Raw genomic sequence first — 18,669 nt, 5'->3', positions numbered from 1 at the left:
TAGGTAAAGTAGTAGTGCTACCAAATGTCCGGTTTCTTTCAATTGAAATATTATTTACTAATTAAAGCAGAGGTCTTTTATTTTGAAGAAAAAAAGATCTCCACTTCTGCTGTTCCTTTCTAATCTAACTTTTTCTGACTTGACAAAGCCTGGTTTTAGATAGCCACCAGTGGCTGCTTCCATGGTGGTGTGAGTTTGCACTTTGTGCTGCGCATGACAGAAATAACAGGCAGATGAGGTCGCTGTTGTATTACAGAGAGAGAATATAATGTTGCTGGTATCACATGTAATGACATCTGAAGTGTTGATGACCATTAATGTTTAATTGACCACATGGATGACGAATCTGTAAATGGAGGTTAGATGTAATTAATTACTTTTTTAATACTGTATCATAACTCTACTTAAGTAAAGATCATGATGACATGTGAAGCTTCAGCTTTTAGCTCAGTCTGATTTTAGACCTCATTCATCATCTGCCTATGACTCACTTTAACCTTCATTTAACAGACAGAAGTATACAAAAGAGAAGAGAATGTGCTTTCACTAACAATCAATCAATCTGTCTGTCAGCCAGTTTGAAGGCAACATTTTCCAGTGCAAGAATGCAAACAATTTAGGTCTTTCATCCATCTACTGTACACACAGAGTGTGTGTGTGTGTGTGGGGGTGTTGGGGCATAAAGGCCAAGGGAAGAAGCTGCTGCTGAATGTGTGTGTATGCAGCGAGCCTTCAGGCAGTCTAGTTTGAGAAAGTGTCATGTGACCGCGTCAGGCAGAGCCACATGGGTTGAGGAGAACTTTGGAAGATCATTGTCACTGAACACAGTCGTCCTTTGCATAAAAGACAGGGTGAGATTGTTCTGTCATGTAAAACTCATTATGCAAAGAGGAAGCTATATTTTCAGGACAACATCTGACAGTAAGTGTGGTCAGATGAGTCTGATAACCAACTCTGTACCTGGTCTGCTGTAATGCCCTGGCAAGATAGGAATCTCCATCCATCCATTTTCTACCATTTTATCGTCCACATGAGGGTCATGGGGGGTCACTGTGCCAATCTCAGCTGACAGGGCGATAGGTGGGGTCGCAGGGACACATACATAGACAAACAACCTTCCACTCTCACACCTATGGTTAATTTAGAGTGTCCAATTGACCTAATCACCATATTGCATGTTTTTGGCCTGTGGGAGGAAGCTGGAAAACCCATACCCACACAGTGAGAGCATGCAGAAAGGCCCCAGGTCTTCTTGCTGCTAACCACTACTCCAACCGTGTGGCGAGAATATAATGATGCAAAAGGGTTGAAAAAGTGCAAATACACTCAGTGACATTAGAAAACGTTCAGATCTTTAATATTTTTCTTCTCTTTACAGCATCAGGCTTAGTGCACAAGAGAACGTGTTGGCAAAAATTGTTGCCGAAATTAATCTTTTACTAATAAGAGAACATAGTTATACAAATCAGCTGGAAAATACAACATAAAGTTGTTGTTTTTTGCACATTATATGTACATTTACTGTAACTAGTGTAAAACACAGAGCCAAAGCCAGAAAGACTTTATGTTATATAAACATTATGTGGGAGTAAAATCATCTTGTCACTCACTCCTCAGGATTCCCCCGTCCCAGTTTCACCTCGCTTGAACTATGATGGGGAAAAAGAAACACACTCATGAAGTCACACGATCCACTTCATACAATTATACTGTAAATGCAAGATGGCTATGAGCAGATGAGAGTCGGTACTCACCGCCTGCTTGAGCAAATTTCCAGATTTGGTGAAGATGTTTGGCTTCTTAGAGGCGGGTTTGACTGTGTCAGTGCTGCTCTGCTGGGTCGCCTGAGGCTGAGCGGGCTGAGCGGAAGGAGGAGCAGCAGGTGCTGTGTGTGATGAGGGCAGTGACGGCGAATACGGCTGAGGTTTAGAGAAACTTTGGGATGTGTTTGGTGTGAAAGAGGAGGGTGTGTAGCTCTGAGACGGTGTGTAGGACTGAGACGGTGTGTAGGACTGAGACGGTGTGAAGGACTGAGACGGTGTGAAGGACTGAGACGGTGTGTAGTTTTGGGGCTGTGCGTAAGTGTTTGTTGTTGTCTGAGGCATAGAGAACGGTTGTGTTTGAGGCACGGAGAACGGATTGCTTGGCCCAAAGCCCTGAGTGTTGAGGTAGGGCTGTGTCTGTGAAAAGGATGCAGGCACTGGCGTGGAGTCCAGCAGAGTGGGTGGCGGCGGCGGAGGGAAGTTATCAGTCGACTCCGGCGCGTCGGCGTCGTCCCCAGGAGGGCCGAGCTCATAGTGCCTCTTCCTGAGCTCGCCCAGGCGGACTCGCTCCTGCTCCAGCTGGCTCTCCAGTTGCAGCACCTTCACCTGAGACATTCAGGGAGAAGAATCTCATCGTTAACCACAGATCTACAATCCCATCAAGTGTAGGATTCTGCCGAAGAGGTCTGGCCTTTCCTCTTAAGGAATGGAGAGACGAACAAACCAAGATAGCTTATTTTTAACAACCTATTTATAAGATTAATAATCATTTAGATCTCTACTTGAAGGTAAGGGCTCCTTATCTGGAAATGATTGGAAGGTGATCAACTGTCAAAATTCTTATTATTCATCATTTTTGTGTTATTATTTTAGCATTATTTTGTGATTATTATTTGTATTTTGTCTTTCTACATTTCCTTAAGCTCTTTCTTTTCCTTGTTACGGTTAGGTTTGTTTTATTTTTCTTGTTGACTTTATATTTGCACACTGGTTGTGCATTTGTAAAACTGAAGAAGACTTATTACTGAGACTCACCTGAGCTTCCATTTCTTCTTTTTTCAGCTTGATCAGAGACAGGCCAGAGAAATCCATCATACCTGTGAGAACATCAGGGTGAATGCTGCTGTAATCAATGTTTTTTAGTTTAATGATTTGTATATTTATGTTTCCACACAGGACGAACTACCAGAACTGTAAAATGAAAGAATGTACAGTTGTGCTAATCCTTCAGGGGTCCTTCTCTCACCATGGTTGGAGATCTGCTGCTGTCCGTGTTTGGTGGAGGTGACCACCACGGCGGCCATGTCGTTCACATGTCGCGAGGCGTGCTGCAGCGTGTTAAGCTTCTTATTGTTGCGATCGGCCTTCACCTGAAATCACAGTCAATCACATCAGCTACTGTATAATTAGAGCTTGTGGAGATGACATTGTGTCATTTATATTACAACAAAACAGTGTACAGGACACTCTGTGTTCTAAGATTGATTTATTTGCCCAGAGTTTAACGTTTTTCTGTCCGGTGTATGTGGAATTGAATTTTATCATGTGATTATTTACACCTGTGCTGAGAATGATTTTCACTTGTACACATGACAGTGTCTGCCATTAAATTAGTCTATTAGAAAGGGAAGAAGAGAACACATTTTTGCAGTTTTTTTCACAATATATTTGATCTTTCCCTTTTTGTGACTTAAACAGTAATTAAAACCTCATACGTTCAGCAGAGGAATGTCTCTTTGGTGGAGCTGCGGACATTCCATAGACATCACAAATATGATAAGATTCTGTCATGAGTCACTGTAAAGAGGTTTCAAGTGTAGAAAAAAAGTGTAAATACTTGCTAACAAATAAAGTAGAATGTACAATAATTGTACTGCACTTAGTTCATTTCAAAATGTGCATAATGGGCCCCAGTTCTAGACTGATTCAAATGCTTTGTTCAGATCACTCTCCATCAACCTGAGAGATGGTTATGTGTGAAAAACCCAGCAGATCAGCGGTTTCTGAAAGATCAGCTACCAACAACCGTGCCACGTCACTTGAATGACCTTTCTTCCTGATTCTGCTGCTTGTTTTGGGTCACTGGGTCCTCTTGACCATGTCTGCTTGGCTGATTTTGTATTAACAAGCAGCTGAGGAGGTGTTCTTAAAAAAAGGGGAGTGATTTTGCATTTCTGAAACTATGCAGTATGCAATAATGCATAAAAAGAATTGTGGGATGTAGCAGGATGATTTGTTGTTGGGTCATTGCCCTCTCATATGCCTAGAGTACCAGGACCAGCTGCTAAAACAATTCTCCAAAGTAAAGTGACTGCTCCTCCACACAGCATCTACAGGAGGTTTTGACTCGACTGTACCTTGGACGCAGCAACCAGCTGTGCAGTACTTGCAGCGATCTCGTGTGAACAAGCGATGAGCTCCTCGTACGTTCCATTTTCACCCACGACCCGGTCGGCAGACTCTCTGACAGCAAAGAGGTGAACACGAACAATGTCATCACACATTCAGGGATAAATACAAACAACCAGAGTGTGTTTGTCATTAATAGGAGGCGCTCGATATAGTGTATATATACTTTATTATTAAAATGAGCAAGGTAAATAAGTAAGTAATTACACAATATGAAAAATTTGATTTAAAATGTTCTTTGTTGCTAAGGGTGCACAAGTCTTGCACTTGCACTGTATGCATGTGCACTTTACTCCTCTTAGAAGAGATAAGAGCTGGTTTTCTGCACCCTAAACAAGCACAAGAGAGAGGTGGAAGAGCCTTGTTGTGGGAAAAGGAGAGGAGAGAAGGAGAGAGTGACGAGAACAGAGGGAGAATGAATAAAAAATAACTAAGTGGCTTAAAGCAAACTATAGGAAAAGCTGGGAGTGAAAACAAATTCAAACATTTCCTGCTGTTTCCAGCTTCTTACTGTTTTCAGTGTCATATTTCAGTCATTTCCAGAGACTCAGGAGTCAGGAGGAGATGCCAAATAACTTTTCCAGGCTTTTATTTAAGATTTATTAAATTAAACATACACAAAGTGATATTTTGATTAATTCATCAAACAAAAATAATACTAGGTGTTACAGTCTTTGAAAATACTGTAAATGTTAGGTGTTATATTCTGTAAAGATTCAGTAACTTACAGAATTGATATTTTAACCCAGAGAGTTGGAGAAATGCCTGTGCAAGTATTTTATACTGTTCAAAAATTCAAATTTAACTTGCAGGACCTGTTGTTCATGTATAGCTGCAGTGTTTTCCTATAACCATTTTTTGTTTTCCTTCATTTTAATTTTTAAAACATGCAGCAAATTGTAAACAACTGCCAAATTTTCAAAGTTATTCTAGAAAAACGGTCAAAATCACTTACTCCGAGGACATTTTTCTGGCACCTTTATGGTTAAAAGAAGCAGGACATTTTGAGGGTTAGTTGTTAAAGGGTTAACCATGTTCAATGGTTTGTCATGTTTAAAAAATGAGTGCTTGTATGAAATGAACTATGACAGTACATGAAGAGTCTGGAGGTTTTGAACTGTTGATTTGAAAAGTTGGGCTTGAACAGATTCCTGAGTTTTTTTTAATATTAGTACAGACAGTGTCACCACCTGCCGCTGGCTTGTATGTGTGGTCGTTGGTACTTACAGCAGCTGTGTGGCGCCCCAGCCCACAGCCTTTGAGGCAGAGATGAGTCCCTCTGTCCAGCGAGAGTTTTTGGCATAAAAGTCAGTGACGGATGCTGCTCCCTGCAGGAAAAAAAACCCCCAAAACAATTTCACATGACGATTCAATTTAATCCAAAATGGTTTCTGTCATTGTTAGGGCACTGTTTCTATAGTTTTAACCAGATCAAAGCAAATACGTATGAAATAATCTTACATACATTCACCATGTCTTAGAAATAGTTTAATAAACAGAATATTTCATTGTCATCCCAGTCAAAGAATGATGGAAACAACAAAAGTGTGGACAACAAGACATTCTAATTTAATACAATGTATATATTTATTTATTATAACAACATACATTTCCACTATAATATTCTTTTATAATTATGTATGATGGATCAATTAACCAATTTAAAAATAATCAATTAGGATAATTAAATATATAACTTAGTTATACAACAAGTATATACCTAGTTATTATATAATCACACTTTAGCTTTTTGGAAAATAGTTAGCATTCCCCTAACACATTAAAATTAAAAATGATTTTAAATTCACTATGCATCTGAATATTTGTCTGTGCATTTCACTGAATATTAGTTTTTAAATCACAAGGTTTTTCACTGTAGAATAAAAGGGTTTATTGTTGAAGCGTAATCTAAATTTTGTGCATGACATATTTTCAGATAAAAGGTCAAATAATCATTAGGTAATTACTACTTAATGCTTCCTTTCCCAATTTATTTAGGATGAAAGTTTTTGTGAGTGACATATTTTTTAAGTCAAATTCAAATGTCCTCACTGGTGCCACTAAAACCACTTAAATCTTAGTTTGATGAGAAGATGCGAAACTCACCCTGCCTCCTTCCACAATGTCTTTTTGTAAGTCAGTCGCAGCTGTCACCAGCATATGAACAGCCTGCAGAGGAGAGAGAGAGAGAGAGAGAGTGAGCAGGAGAAATTCAAATGAAGTGTAAAAAAATAATCATGTGGTCACAGGAGATGATGAAAAACTGGACAGCATTTTTACCTTCATCAGGTCAGAGCAGGATCCCAGGATTCTGAGATCAAACAGAAAGAAAGAAAACACTGATTGAAAATAAGACAATGAAGAAAATGAATTATAAATAAAACATACAAAGCCTTTATTTTACCCCTGGTTGACCTCCAGCTTAACACCTGACGTGTCTTGACGTGCCTGATTTAAAATCTCCTGTACGACAAAAAAAGAAAGCAACAGAAAGTGTTAAGCATCAGCAGGTGTGTGAAGAAGTCCATCACATTTGATGTGTGTGTGTGTCCTTACGTCCATTCGCAGCACAGCCTCCTCTATGGCGGTGGATGTAGCGATCATCTCTCTGTCCACCATGTTCCCCAGCTCTTCTTTTAGCACATCCTGACCTTTGGGGCGCAAATCCTACACACAAAACCCCCCACTTGTTACTTATAGTACAGTGTGTGGAGGTAAAATGTATATACTGTATCTTCATTTATAATGAGTGACAATTACTTTACTAATACTGCAGTGTTTTACTGTATCTTTGCTCTGACAGCGTGGATTTTCTGATGTGACAGTCGAAAATAAAACCATCAATGCAGATTTGCAGTCGGGCTGATTGAGTCAAAGTTATGATTATTTTATATCACATTTTTAGTAGTGATGTAAAGTAGCAATAATTGTGCAGAAGTCACAAAAATAGTAGTTTTCTTTTCTTTTTGTTCATAAAAACGAGCCAAATCCAGGGTTGGACTACTTTATCTTCCCGTCTTCTACACAATGAATGATAAAGCTTTCTATCCTATTCTATTAGGATGAATTATAAGAACATTAGAGATGCACAATCAGCCACTCCAGTGGGAAATATGCAGAGTCTTGTAATCTCTGATAAACCATTAACTGTGACTCACCTGCCCCAAAGCGAGGATGCGTTGGACAGTGTAGCGTACGGCGGAAGGGTCTGCTCTCTGTAAACTGGCCTGAATCTTCAGATCCTTTAAGAACTGAAGGCAGTTGTTGGCGCAATCCCGACAGCTGTCAGTTAAACCTGTGTGAGACGGAGGCAGAAAATGCAGTGTTTTACTGTTTGAGCACAAAGTATTTAGACTCTTGTGTGTCAATAAGAGGTGCAGTGCGCGTGTGGTCTGTGGTTGAGGGGTTAACCAAACATGTGACCATTTATAAATTTGTGTAATGATGTGTGAGGAGGTTTGTGCAACAGGTTCATGTGCATTCCCACCAGAGTGCAATATTTTAAGGGGCTCTGTGCAATCAAGCAATTATGCAACAATGCGCTTTGAATTTTGAATCTATAATATTAGCACTTTACTATCGTCCACTGTCACTGGCATTTTGTAACAGCTTATCCCTTATAAACATTAATAAATAAATAAATAAATAAATAAAATATTAAATAAATAAATAAAATAAAATAAAATAAAATAAAATAAAATAAAATAAAATAAAATAAAATAAAATAAAATAAAATAAGTAAGTAAGTAAATAAAAGAGTGTGTATCTCTCACGGTCGGCCTGGTCAGTGGGAGCAGAGTGTGATGTCGCCGCTCCGTTGACGATGGTGTCGGCGGCCAGGTGAGAAAACTGCGTGACAGCTCTTAACAAACCACTGGCGTCTAAGGGGAAAGACAGGAGAGAAGCATCAGATGATCTGTGATCATAGAAGGTCAACAACACAACAACCAAAGCTGAGGACACACAACGTCCTCACTTACCGTTCCTGTTTCCCAGGTAAACCAGGTGACTCTGCTGCATTTTGTCTATCGAGCCCAGAGTGATTTCAGCCCGGTTCACCAAATAGTCTGAAAACAAGAAGGAGTAGTTATCATAGGGATGTAAGTAGTATGTGTGCTTATGAGCAGATAAAGGCATTAAAGGTACAGTGTGTAAAAAGTTTGAAGTTGCACGTTGCAGTTGAATATTCCTCACTTTACCCTGCCTTTATATAGCCTTTGTCATTTTGACAGGAAACAGCACTGTTCATATGTATGTCATAATATACCAGGCGACAAATTGTCTCTTCACTGTATTCATAAAAATAAATGGATAGCTGTTGCGCGACACAATGCCAAAACATTCAGACAAAGGCTAATGGGAGAATTTCCCCGAATCAACAGAGTGAGTTGTCTTTCAACGAGGATGTTGTTGGTTCGATTCCGGGCTAGTCTATATGCCAATGTGTCCTTGAGCAACTGTGCGAATGTGAACAGGTATGAAAGATGTGTGATAGATACGCTGTATGAATGTGTGAGTAAATGGGTGTGAATGGTCAAACTTGAGTGTAAAGCAGCTTTGAGTGGTCATCAAGACCATTTATAGCTTCCTTGACTTATATCTAAAGTGTGTGTTATTGATTAAAGTGTGCTGTACCTAAATGTAAAGGCTTTCTGTATTCTGCTCATCAAAGTTAGGGGCATGATCACACACTTTATAAGTGAAGTCTGAAGACAGGGGATAAAATGTAGATGAAGGAGTTTAAAGCATGTCTACCTGGCGAACTGATGCAGCGAACATGAATAGGGTCGTCCACTTTGGCCACAGCGTCCAGTATGATACCCTCGGCCTCCACCACGGCACACTGGAGCAGACAGAACTGCTCATCCTGCAGCTTCTGGGCCAGTTCTCCTTCTCGACAGGCCTGTTTTCACACACACACACACACACACACACACACACAGTGCAATATTCAGTATGTGAAATCCTCTACACGGTCTAATCCAGGAGTGGCCAATTATTTTCCCCAAGGGGCCACATGAGAAACTTCCTCATGGGAAAATATTGAGGGTAATGGGCTGAACTAAATTCTGCTTGATATTCATTTTATCTCTTAATAAAAAGCAGTAAATCGTATCGTTTTGGAATGGATTTTACTATATGCACTGTAGGACGTAGGGTGAGTCTCATCAGGAAGTAACAATATAATGAATATCCACCAGGGGGAAACACTGCAAGTTGCACAAACAAGTTTGTTTGAATGGAAGCCTTTGATGGTATGATGTCACTGGTCAAACCAACAATCTAAAGCCCCCACTTTGATGTATGACATCACAACTGGTTGCCACTTGGTTGTGGGACGAATAAATTATAATTTTATCTTAACTGACCATCGAGATATATACAGTACACAACATAAACACTGGCATTGCACCTGTTGCTGTAACTGGGCGTGCAAACTTCCCAACTCCATGTTGCTCCTCTGCCTCTCCTGCTCCAGCGTGCTGTGGTGGAGCTGAGCTTGTTGTCTGAGGGAGTTCAGCTCCGCCTCCTGCTCCCTCACCGACCGCAGCAACGCGTCCTTCTCCGCATGCAGCCCTGCGAGTGAGCTGCTCATCTGAGAACCACTCTGTGGAACGAAAAGCAGCTGTGAGCGTGCTCCATCCCAAGAGGAGCGGATATAAAATGTGAGGAAAAATAGACTCTTACCATTTCTTTGCTCTGCAGTAAGTTGTTGGCACGCATCAGGTCTGCTCGTGTTGAGTCCAGCTCTCGCCTCAGCCTATCGATCTCCAGTTTCTGCTCTGCGTTGATGGCCAGCTGTGGAAAGATAGACAGAATCGTCAATCAATCAATCAAATCAATTATAATACAAAGTGCATCACATAAAAAACAGAGACAGCCACTCACCCTAATTAATAAGCCGATTAAGAATAAATAATAACTCTGACTGAGTTTAAAATTAGAAAAGAAAAGAAAAAGGGATGGATAGAAACTAAATAATATTATTTCATTTAGCACGAGACAAAATGGTCCCTGAACATGAGTCGAGGTGTCAATGTAATGAAAGTAGAGCTGCAACAACACATTGTTTTGATATTTGAGGTTTTGAGAAATGGCAATTCATTCATAATATAAACCTTTACAAATGTGTGCATAATGTAACATTTCTGGCTACCCTCACCTTATTACTACTACTTTAACACTTTGGTCCTTACTTTGTGATTTGCTTTGCTGCATCTCATATTTTATATTCTAAAGTATCTGGAACATAGCCTATGCTGTTTGTCTGTTGTTATTTTTCTTGTGTGTGTGTCGCCTGTGTTACCTGCTGCTGCAGCTGAGCTCTCAGCGCCTCCAGCTCTCTGTTGCATCGGTCCCTCTCCAGGTCCATGGAGCCCTGCTGCTGCTGCGCCTGCAGCCTCAGCGACGACAACTCCGCGTTTCTCTCTGTGGCCGAACGCAGGAGCACGTCGCGTTCTGCCTGCAGAGCTGCCAGGCTGCTGCTCACCTGAGAGCCTTCCTGCAGAAAGAGAGAGAGAGAGAGACCAGGGAAATAAAACATGGAAGAGGAAAGAGCAGGGAAACTCAGAAAACCACTCTGTCCTAGGGTCCACAGTAAATAAATACATTGGAAAGAAAAAGCAGTTCCAGTAATATAAAAACATCACATTAGAATAAATGTACAGACACAAAAGGAAAAAAAAATACTAGAAAATAAATATAGACCATTTACTATAACAGTTTAGTTTCAGTAAACATTCATCTGTACATCTGTTTTGTAGCTCAGCTCAGCAAAAGAGTATGTTGATCCTTTCTGTTTGTGGCATTAATGTACAGTTGTTATCTTATTGCATAATTTAAATCTGTGCAATAAATAGTATAAACGATGCATTAAACTATTATATCTATCTGTTATACCAGATTTTAAGCAGGTAAGAAAGCCAGAACTAAAAAGTGGTTAAAACCAGATATTCCTACAGTAGATTATTGGATTGATATTATTTATGAAGTAAATAATGACATTTTCATTCAGACAACAGAAAGACAAATTGGGTTGTATATATTGTATAATTTAGTAATTATTTTAAAATGAAAGGAGAGAAATTCTGTTAATTATATGTCCTATATTATGTCTCTTCTGGTCCTTGCATGGTAATGGTAGATTTAGAAGAATATGACACACCCTCAAAGTTTAGGTCAGTCAGTAGTTGATTATAATAAGACTTGTAGATTTATCGTGTTTGTGTTTTTATTATTATGTTGTTATTTTTAATGTATCTTATACTTGAATGGTCCTGACTTAAACGCAAATTATTCTACACTGTGATTCATCCTCAGTCATTGCTTTGAACTAAATAGTGTTAGATGATGAGTCACATGTTCTCCATATGACGCCGTGAGTGACCTGATGGTTTTCAATGTTTCATAAACAGGATGAACAGGAACAACATGAGTATTTGCTATTATCTCATTAACTGATCTACAGAGGAACACTGGAGACTGTGTTGTCTTCCTGTGTCTCTCTGTCTGTGTGTATGTTATCAGGATTACTCAAAAGCTACTGAATCAATGTCCATTCAATTCAATTCTGCAGTGAGTCTGGAGCTCGGCTCGCCTCGGCACGGCGTGGTTTAGGTTGTGTTTCCACTACAAAACAGTACCTACTCAACATGGGTCATCACTGGCGAGTCGAGCTAGTGGAAACACGCTATTATTATCAGGAAGTTTGACTGACAGGGGAAATTATTTTAAATGTCTGAAGTGCTCATTTGCATTTTCACGGACAGTCCATCCAGATAATGTAAAAGAAAAAGGCCGTACTTCTCAAAGCAGCCACATACGCACCTTCTCCTTATTTTCCAGTGTACTGCGAAGGAGGGCCAGCTCAGCTCGTTGTTCCAGCAGTTCTTTGTTGAGACGCTCGTTCTCCTGCTGCTGATGATTCATCTGAGTGGGAAAGGAGTCATTAGATTTATGGTTCATGAGTGTCTGTCTTCCTCTGCAAACACAAAACCAGGCTGAAATGGGGCAGAACTGCTGTCTGTTCACAGGAGGAATATGATGTTTTTAACGGGTCTGACTGGGATGTGGACACATACGTCCTCAAACTACCTTTGTGAATGTGTTTAATTGGCATAATTTCACACTTCAAATATTACCAACAGTACAAACATTTTAACATATCCCTCCCTCCCTCCCCCTGGCGTTCTCCCCTTCCTTCCCCCCTCCCCTCTCAGTCTAATGTCTTACACTCCCACTGGGTACTTTAATCTGACCTGAGCACTATTAATCCACTAATGGAAAGGCAATAAAACCACAAGAAGCACGGCTCTGCTTACTTCTACATTCAACAATAAGGTTTATAAACACTTGGTGTAGTGGTGCTTTCAGGTGTCGCAGAGGTCTTACTGTGTTATGCTTCTCCTTCCGCAGGTTTTCCAGCTCGCTTTCCATCTGCTTGTTGGCTCTCAGTAAATCACCATGGTTTTGTTTCGTGCTAGTCAGCACCTTCACCGTTTCTGCATTCTGCACATGGATACACAGAACAACTGTTTGCAACAAGTCTGGACAGAACTCTTTCAGAAGATGAAAGTGGTTCTTCTCATCTACACAGTGGAGACACATTGTCCTAAAATGTCTCCAAGTCCCTTCAAAGTTGTGCCATAAACGACCATGATGAAGATGAACGGTGCAGTTTACCTTCTTCATTAAGTCAGCATGACTGGTAACCAGCTCTGCGTGTCTCTCTTTGAGTTGCGTGAAACGAACCTCGGCGGCGTGAGCTCTGGCTGCAACGAAATAGCAAGATACCGCCCCCTTTTTAGTGATGTTCTTCAATATTCATGTTACTCGTCTGCCTTGACACACAACTGCATACTCACTGTCGGCTTCCTTGAATCCAATCTGTGCCCCAACATTGACGATATTCGCGCTCCGCAGAGCCTCCACTTCCATGCGCAGGTGCTCGTTTTCCACCATGGCCATCTGCTTATGGGTGCGCTGCTCCTCCACTTCGGCCTCCAGACGATTCACCTGACCCTTTAACTCGGTCACGCACCTCTGAGCCTGAGTAGAGGAGAGACAAGGATTTGTATGTTTGGAGTTCGCAAGAAAAAAAGAGAGAAAAGTCATGGATGTGTCTGAGACCAGAGGTGAGAGTTGCAAGGGGTTGAGATGGGAGAGGTGGGAAGAACAAATAGAAGTGCAGGGACATGCGCAAGATGATGTCTGAAACTAGTGGTACAAACCTTTAAAAACTATTTAATTGAAAGAAAATTAAATAAATAAATAACAGTAAAATTAAGACATAAGTTATGCAATGGCTGGGTTTAAAACTTGAGCAGTTTAAATGCATTTTCTCTCCCCCCGCCTCTCCCCTGTCCCCCATTTTTCCTTTCACCACACATCTTTGAGTCTGGTTCTGTCAGAGATTTATTCTCTCCACTGATGCCTAGTGTTTGCTCATTGTGTGAATTGCTGGGTTCCTCTGCTCTCTATGATGTTGTATGTTGATGTACAGAGCCTTGAGATAATGTATGTTGTGATTCAGCGCTATACAAATACAACGGAATTGAATTGAATTAAAGAAATAATGCATTTACTCTCCCTTCTTATCTTTACTGCCTTGCCTCTGTCACTTCCAACACGTTTACATACAGAGTTACAAACAATAAACAAATACCCAAATAAGCTTCTCCTGTAATTGAAGAAGAATTAACCTTATTCCACTTGTATTTTATGTGCTAAGCTACTTTGTTGTTCATACTTCATGAAGGATCTGACCCTGTTTAGACACTATAATACACATAACCAGGCCTGATATTATACTGTATTATACTATTTGTTTTTAAGTTGTTCTGTTCTGTTTTGCAGGCTCTGTCTGGTATATTTTACAATTTTTACTGTAGAAAGCTATTTGTATTTTTTAATTAATTAATGATTGCTTGCCCAGGGACAACAATGGCCAACTCCAGCACAATTTCAGAATTATTATTATTATTATTTTTTTAATATGAAGTCTCCCAGACTAGTACACAAATAACATAAAGCAAAGTAACACCAGCATGGTTGCTCAGCTGACCTCATTCTTGATGATTTGCAGCTCTGGTTTGAGCACCTCCAGCTCCTTCCTCATGCTCTCATTCTCTGTGTCTCTCTGCTCCAGCGAGGCGTCAGGTGCTGCCGTTTGGCTGAGCAAATAGTACTGCTGTGAGAAGCAAAACTACATGTTAGGCCATCCTACCAAAAGACACAAAAGATGGAGGAGAAACTTCTTATAATTAACATTGTGAAACGCAAGGAGGCGTCATTACCTGCGCCATCTGTGGTGCTTCCCTAAGCTCCGGTTGTGGCTCCACCTCCTCCATCTCCTCCTCATTGGGTATCACCACCACTGGCTTCCTGTACTCCGCAAAAGCAGCCGCACGAAGGAAGTTTGGTGGAGCCTGCAGGGTTTACAACAAAACAAGATTAGAAAACAGCAGTATCTGATTTATACACGGACATGTGGACGAAGCCGTTGCTGTACTTACGTCGGGGAGATCTGGGATCTGGATGACACTTTTGAAGAACTCCATCTCCCTGGCTCTGTTGAAGAACTGTGAGAGGCTGCAGGAGAAAATGCGTCTCACATTAGTGACATAAAACAGTGCTAATATACTAATAATACTATCATAATGTGCTAAAGTGAAGTAAACCACACAAGTCCCCAGGGGCAGAAGGGATTTATATGAAAGTACATGCTCTACAGTACATAAATAGCACAGCATTAAGAAGAGAGATGTTCTATTACCAACACTATACACACATTTGCATGTGGTATCTTAACAATAAACAAACTAGCAAGTATGTACAAGAGATATTAGAAGTCTAAATGTTGAGATTTTTCTAACACTAGATGCATCTTAACATCTGTCATAAGGTTTGAATACGTTGGGACTGTTTTATGTTTCCATTTGAGACAATTCAGTCACATTTTAACTTCAACCTCTTCTCAAACTGTGGTCTCAGTGTTGGTTTCCAGACATCTCACCTTCTTGCCAACTTTTATTTCATGCCCTACCATCACCTCCACCTCCTGTCTGGAGTTTTGCCTGAAATACTTTATATATAACCAACAATAACAAATGAAATCTTGGAAAATATGCATATGTATACGTACAAAATGTCATTTTAGAACACAGGTGAGTCATGTGGGAACATGATTTCTTTGCGATGGGGTTGGTTCCTGTGTGTGACTTTGATTGTCTATTTATTTTACACAAAATGACATCACCTTTTGACATCACCTACCTCATAAACAGATCACGGAAACGCTCTCGATGACCGAGTAGAACGTCTGGGGGGATACCTGCGTAGCAGAGGACACGGTGAATTAATCTAACGCAGAGAGGTTTGACTGGATGAGAATGCGTTACGTCTGTGCCTCACTCACGGCTGTGAAGTTTGAACATGAGCAGGACGGAGAAGTGGTAGAGGAAACTGCAGTCCAGGATGAGAGGAATCAGAGGCGTTAGTCTGCACTTTCCAGCTGGAGTCGTAGATTTGGCCCCGTTGGCATCGAGCTGACGCAGAACTTCACACAGGAGAAACAACAGTAACCGTTAGAACACAGAGCATTTCAACTGCTTTTTTTCCAATACTATGTTTAAACATACAGTATATACAGAGGACAAAAACTTTTTGTTCATAAAAATGTATCTTATGTAACGGTTGCAACATTAATTGTTGCTGCTGCTGTAATACAAAAAATCCCCCGCTTTGAGTGACAAATAAAGTGATATTCTCTCCAAATGTTTCAATGTTGTGGGTGAACATTTAACTTGTTCCTTTAATTAAAAACAACTAGTTGAAGATTTATATCCCCTTAATGTTTTAGCACTACATGAGTACAATGTTATCAAAGTAATTGTACTTTCATTTGAAAAGAGTGTTTCAGTATTTTTTCCACCAGTAATATAGACCATTAAACGTGCTGGAGGACTAACCGGTCTCAGCCATCTTCAGTCCAGCATCCAAGTAGTCCAACAGCTCTTGTGTCATGTCTAGCCTATAATATGACAAGAAATAGGTGTCAGAACCACATAATTCATGAGAAGCACTGTGTCGTCATGGCAGCACTTCAACCACAACAACAACAACAGCAACAACAGCAGTACTTGAAAGCTGAGGTTAACTTACACTTTGGTCATGTCAGTTCCTGCTTCCCTGTCCAAGGTCTCATCACTGGCTTCCAGGTTGCCTGGGATCACCTTGTGCTGTGCAATGGAAGGTTTGTGTCATCAAACTGAAGTATTTTTATTATCAAGAAGACAAAATAAATTGAAAATGATTACCTTGGCATGAAATTCCAATTTGTGGCAGAGGAACTTGGCCGACAAGGCGACAATGTGGCCATATCGATCATGCAGGTTCCCCTGGAAACAGTCACAGTATACAGTATAATAGACGCAAAGAAAAAAGCTTGATTTATCCAGAGGGTAAAATAACTCTGTTACAGATAATTCTCTTGTTTAAATTTTACTACTGTCCTTGCACTGCAGCTGTATATACAGAAACACTCCCTCAGTCAGGTCTAATAGTTTGTTTTCAGATCAAGGACACAAGATTGTGTTAATACTGTTGCTGTGAATGGGCTTATTTGTTGTCGTTTTTTACAGATAATGATCGCACACATCCAGATGTGCATTTGTAAATCACAAGCTCAAATTTTTTTTTTTGACCTTGAATAGAAGATGTCTCACAAGTTTTCAATTAATGGTTACTCACCCAGAGGATACCCATGTCTTTCACGTTGCGACAGTGTCTGTAAGAATCTGCGACAGCCTGTGGAGTCAGACAGACACACGGGGAGATTACACGTCACCAGTGTGCAAGTGAAGTGTGGGGAAGTGGAACATAGTGAAGGGGCAAAAGACAGTGGTCTACACAAGAAGAGATGGGTTTGAACTTGCATTTTTGTGTCCATCCCTGAGCAGTTTGTGCAGCACGTAGCAGAACTTCCAGCTGACCATGGAGTTGCTAGACAGCGGCAGGTTCAGGGTGTAGGACCAGAAGGTGGTGGCTCCGCCCTCCTTATAACTTCCCATGATGATATCTTCCCAGCTGTTAAGGAAACTCTGAGGTACCACTGTACATGGTGAACCATGGTGAAAAACAGCCCATAATTAACCATAAAAGTACTTCTGACAACTCTAGATTCAAATCTACTGGGGCTGCAACAATTAATGAAAGAATTACAGCTCAATAAGTCATTACTAAATTATTGCTTACTATTTTGGTCATCAATGAATTCCTTTGTACATCTGTGACAAGACACTGCCAAAATAAGACTTTTGAGGGGATCATCCCTTTATGGACCAAACAATTTACCAATCATTCAGGAAAACACACAACCCATTAATCACATAATCAATACTTAAAATGAAGACTTAGTTGACGTCCTAATCCTAACAACTACAGGATGATAGACATTAAAATTCTATCAAGTTGTTATCCCACAGGAAGTTAAAGCCCTCTGTTTTTGCTTTTCTTCTGACATTTCAGCAGATATTCATGATCCCCAGAGGATACATTCTACTGACTGTAAGAGAAGAATCTCAGCAACAACTGAATCAGTTACCAAGACTTTATCTAATGGTTCCCTAAGACTTGTTTCTAGACTTTCTAGGACATACAAAAGAGTTGTAGGAAAGGGAGAATACATTCAGATACATGTTCCAGTAACTGTTTAACAGTGTCAAAGGATACTGCGCACATATTTCTCCTTGGGTGGTGTTTCACCTGAAGTGATGGTTTTGCTGATGCTGTGGAGCTGAAAGAAATGACGTAAAACAAACAAGCACCAGGTCATAAATACACAACTCAACTCCCTCACAAACATATAGTCAACATCAGATCGGTGGCTGATAACAAGAGGTTATATTTACTCCAGCTAACATTTTTAACTACACAAACACCAATCAACCATGACATAGACAACAAAATGACTGTTTAACAATGAACATGTATTAACTTTAAAATTGTATGATATTCACTGATCAGCCACAACATAAAATGTATTTTTATGATGTTTGATTAGTGATCTAAAGGAGCTGATTTCACTTTCCTCACTTTAAACAGTAGGAATGTGAACTGAATCCTTCCCCCATTAAAAAAGGAACCCAGCTTGTTTATTTTTGCTACAAACAATTAAAATGACTTACCTGCTGTTTTCCAAACTGCTCCTTCTCAGCTGCCAAAGCCTTTTCCGTCTTATTGTCACTTTTGTTCTTTGGTTTGCTCATTGTGTCTTCTCTAGCTGACACTGACGACGAGTCAGACGGTGCCAGTCCTGATTTCTGCGCCTCACCTGACGTAAACTAAAAGTCCTTCAACCACGCGCATGTCATCTAGAAGCGTTTCTTGTTCAAAATAACACGCCAATAACTTCCAACAAAGCTGGTCAGGGAGAGAAATTGGCCGAATCTGTCGTGCGTAAAAGCGCTCCGAAGTCGTTCCAAATGCGTAAATACGC

The 18,669-nt window shown here is 40.3% G+C and overlaps 1 protein-coding gene across 2 annotated transcripts; it reads right to left on the bottom strand.

Moving 5' to 3' along the window:
* Positions 1–1,330: 1,330 nt before the first annotated feature.
* LOC122758489 (huntingtin-interacting protein 1-related protein-like) lies at positions 1,331–18,636 on the bottom strand. Of its 2 annotated transcripts, none has more exons than XM_044012708.1 (33): positions 18,359–18,636; positions 17,904–17,967; positions 17,108–17,250; positions 16,923–16,979; positions 16,490–16,570; positions 16,335–16,411; positions 16,142–16,203; positions 15,589–15,729; positions 15,447–15,504; positions 14,687–14,762; positions 14,468–14,599; positions 14,236–14,361; positions 13,037–13,220; positions 12,855–12,943; positions 12,564–12,680; positions 12,000–12,101; positions 10,480–10,674; positions 9,861–9,971; positions 9,586–9,780; positions 8,928–9,075; positions 8,153–8,239; positions 7,946–8,053; positions 7,331–7,467; positions 6,729–6,839; positions 6,577–6,635; positions 6,453–6,483; positions 6,279–6,341; positions 5,400–5,500; positions 4,121–4,226; positions 3,010–3,133; positions 2,799–2,860; positions 1,755–2,369; positions 1,331–1,649 (listed from the first exon to the last, which is right to left on the bottom strand). In XM_044012708.1, the coding sequence occupies exons 1-33, from the start codon at positions 18,437–18,439 to the stop codon at positions 1,614–1,616; spliced, it is 3,879 nt and encodes a 1,292-aa protein (XP_043868643.1). In that variant the 5' UTR covers positions 18,440–18,636; the 3' UTR covers positions 1,331–1,613. The 2 variants fall into 2 exon arrangements, with proteins under 2 accessions (XP_043868643.1, XP_043868644.1); XM_044012709.1 differs by having other exon boundaries at positions 14,236–14,358.
* Positions 18,637–18,669: the final 33 nt, after the last annotated feature.

This window comes from Solea senegalensis, linkage group LG21 (genome assembly GCF_019176455.1).
Source record: "Solea senegalensis isolate Sse05_10M linkage group LG21, IFAPA_SoseM_1, whole genome shotgun sequence".
Classification (NCBI taxonomy): domain Eukaryota; kingdom Metazoa; phylum Chordata; class Actinopteri; order Pleuronectiformes; family Soleidae; genus Solea; species Solea senegalensis.
Note: the sequence above shows the minus strand (reverse complement) of the source record. Positions and strands in the feature narration are given on the sequence as shown.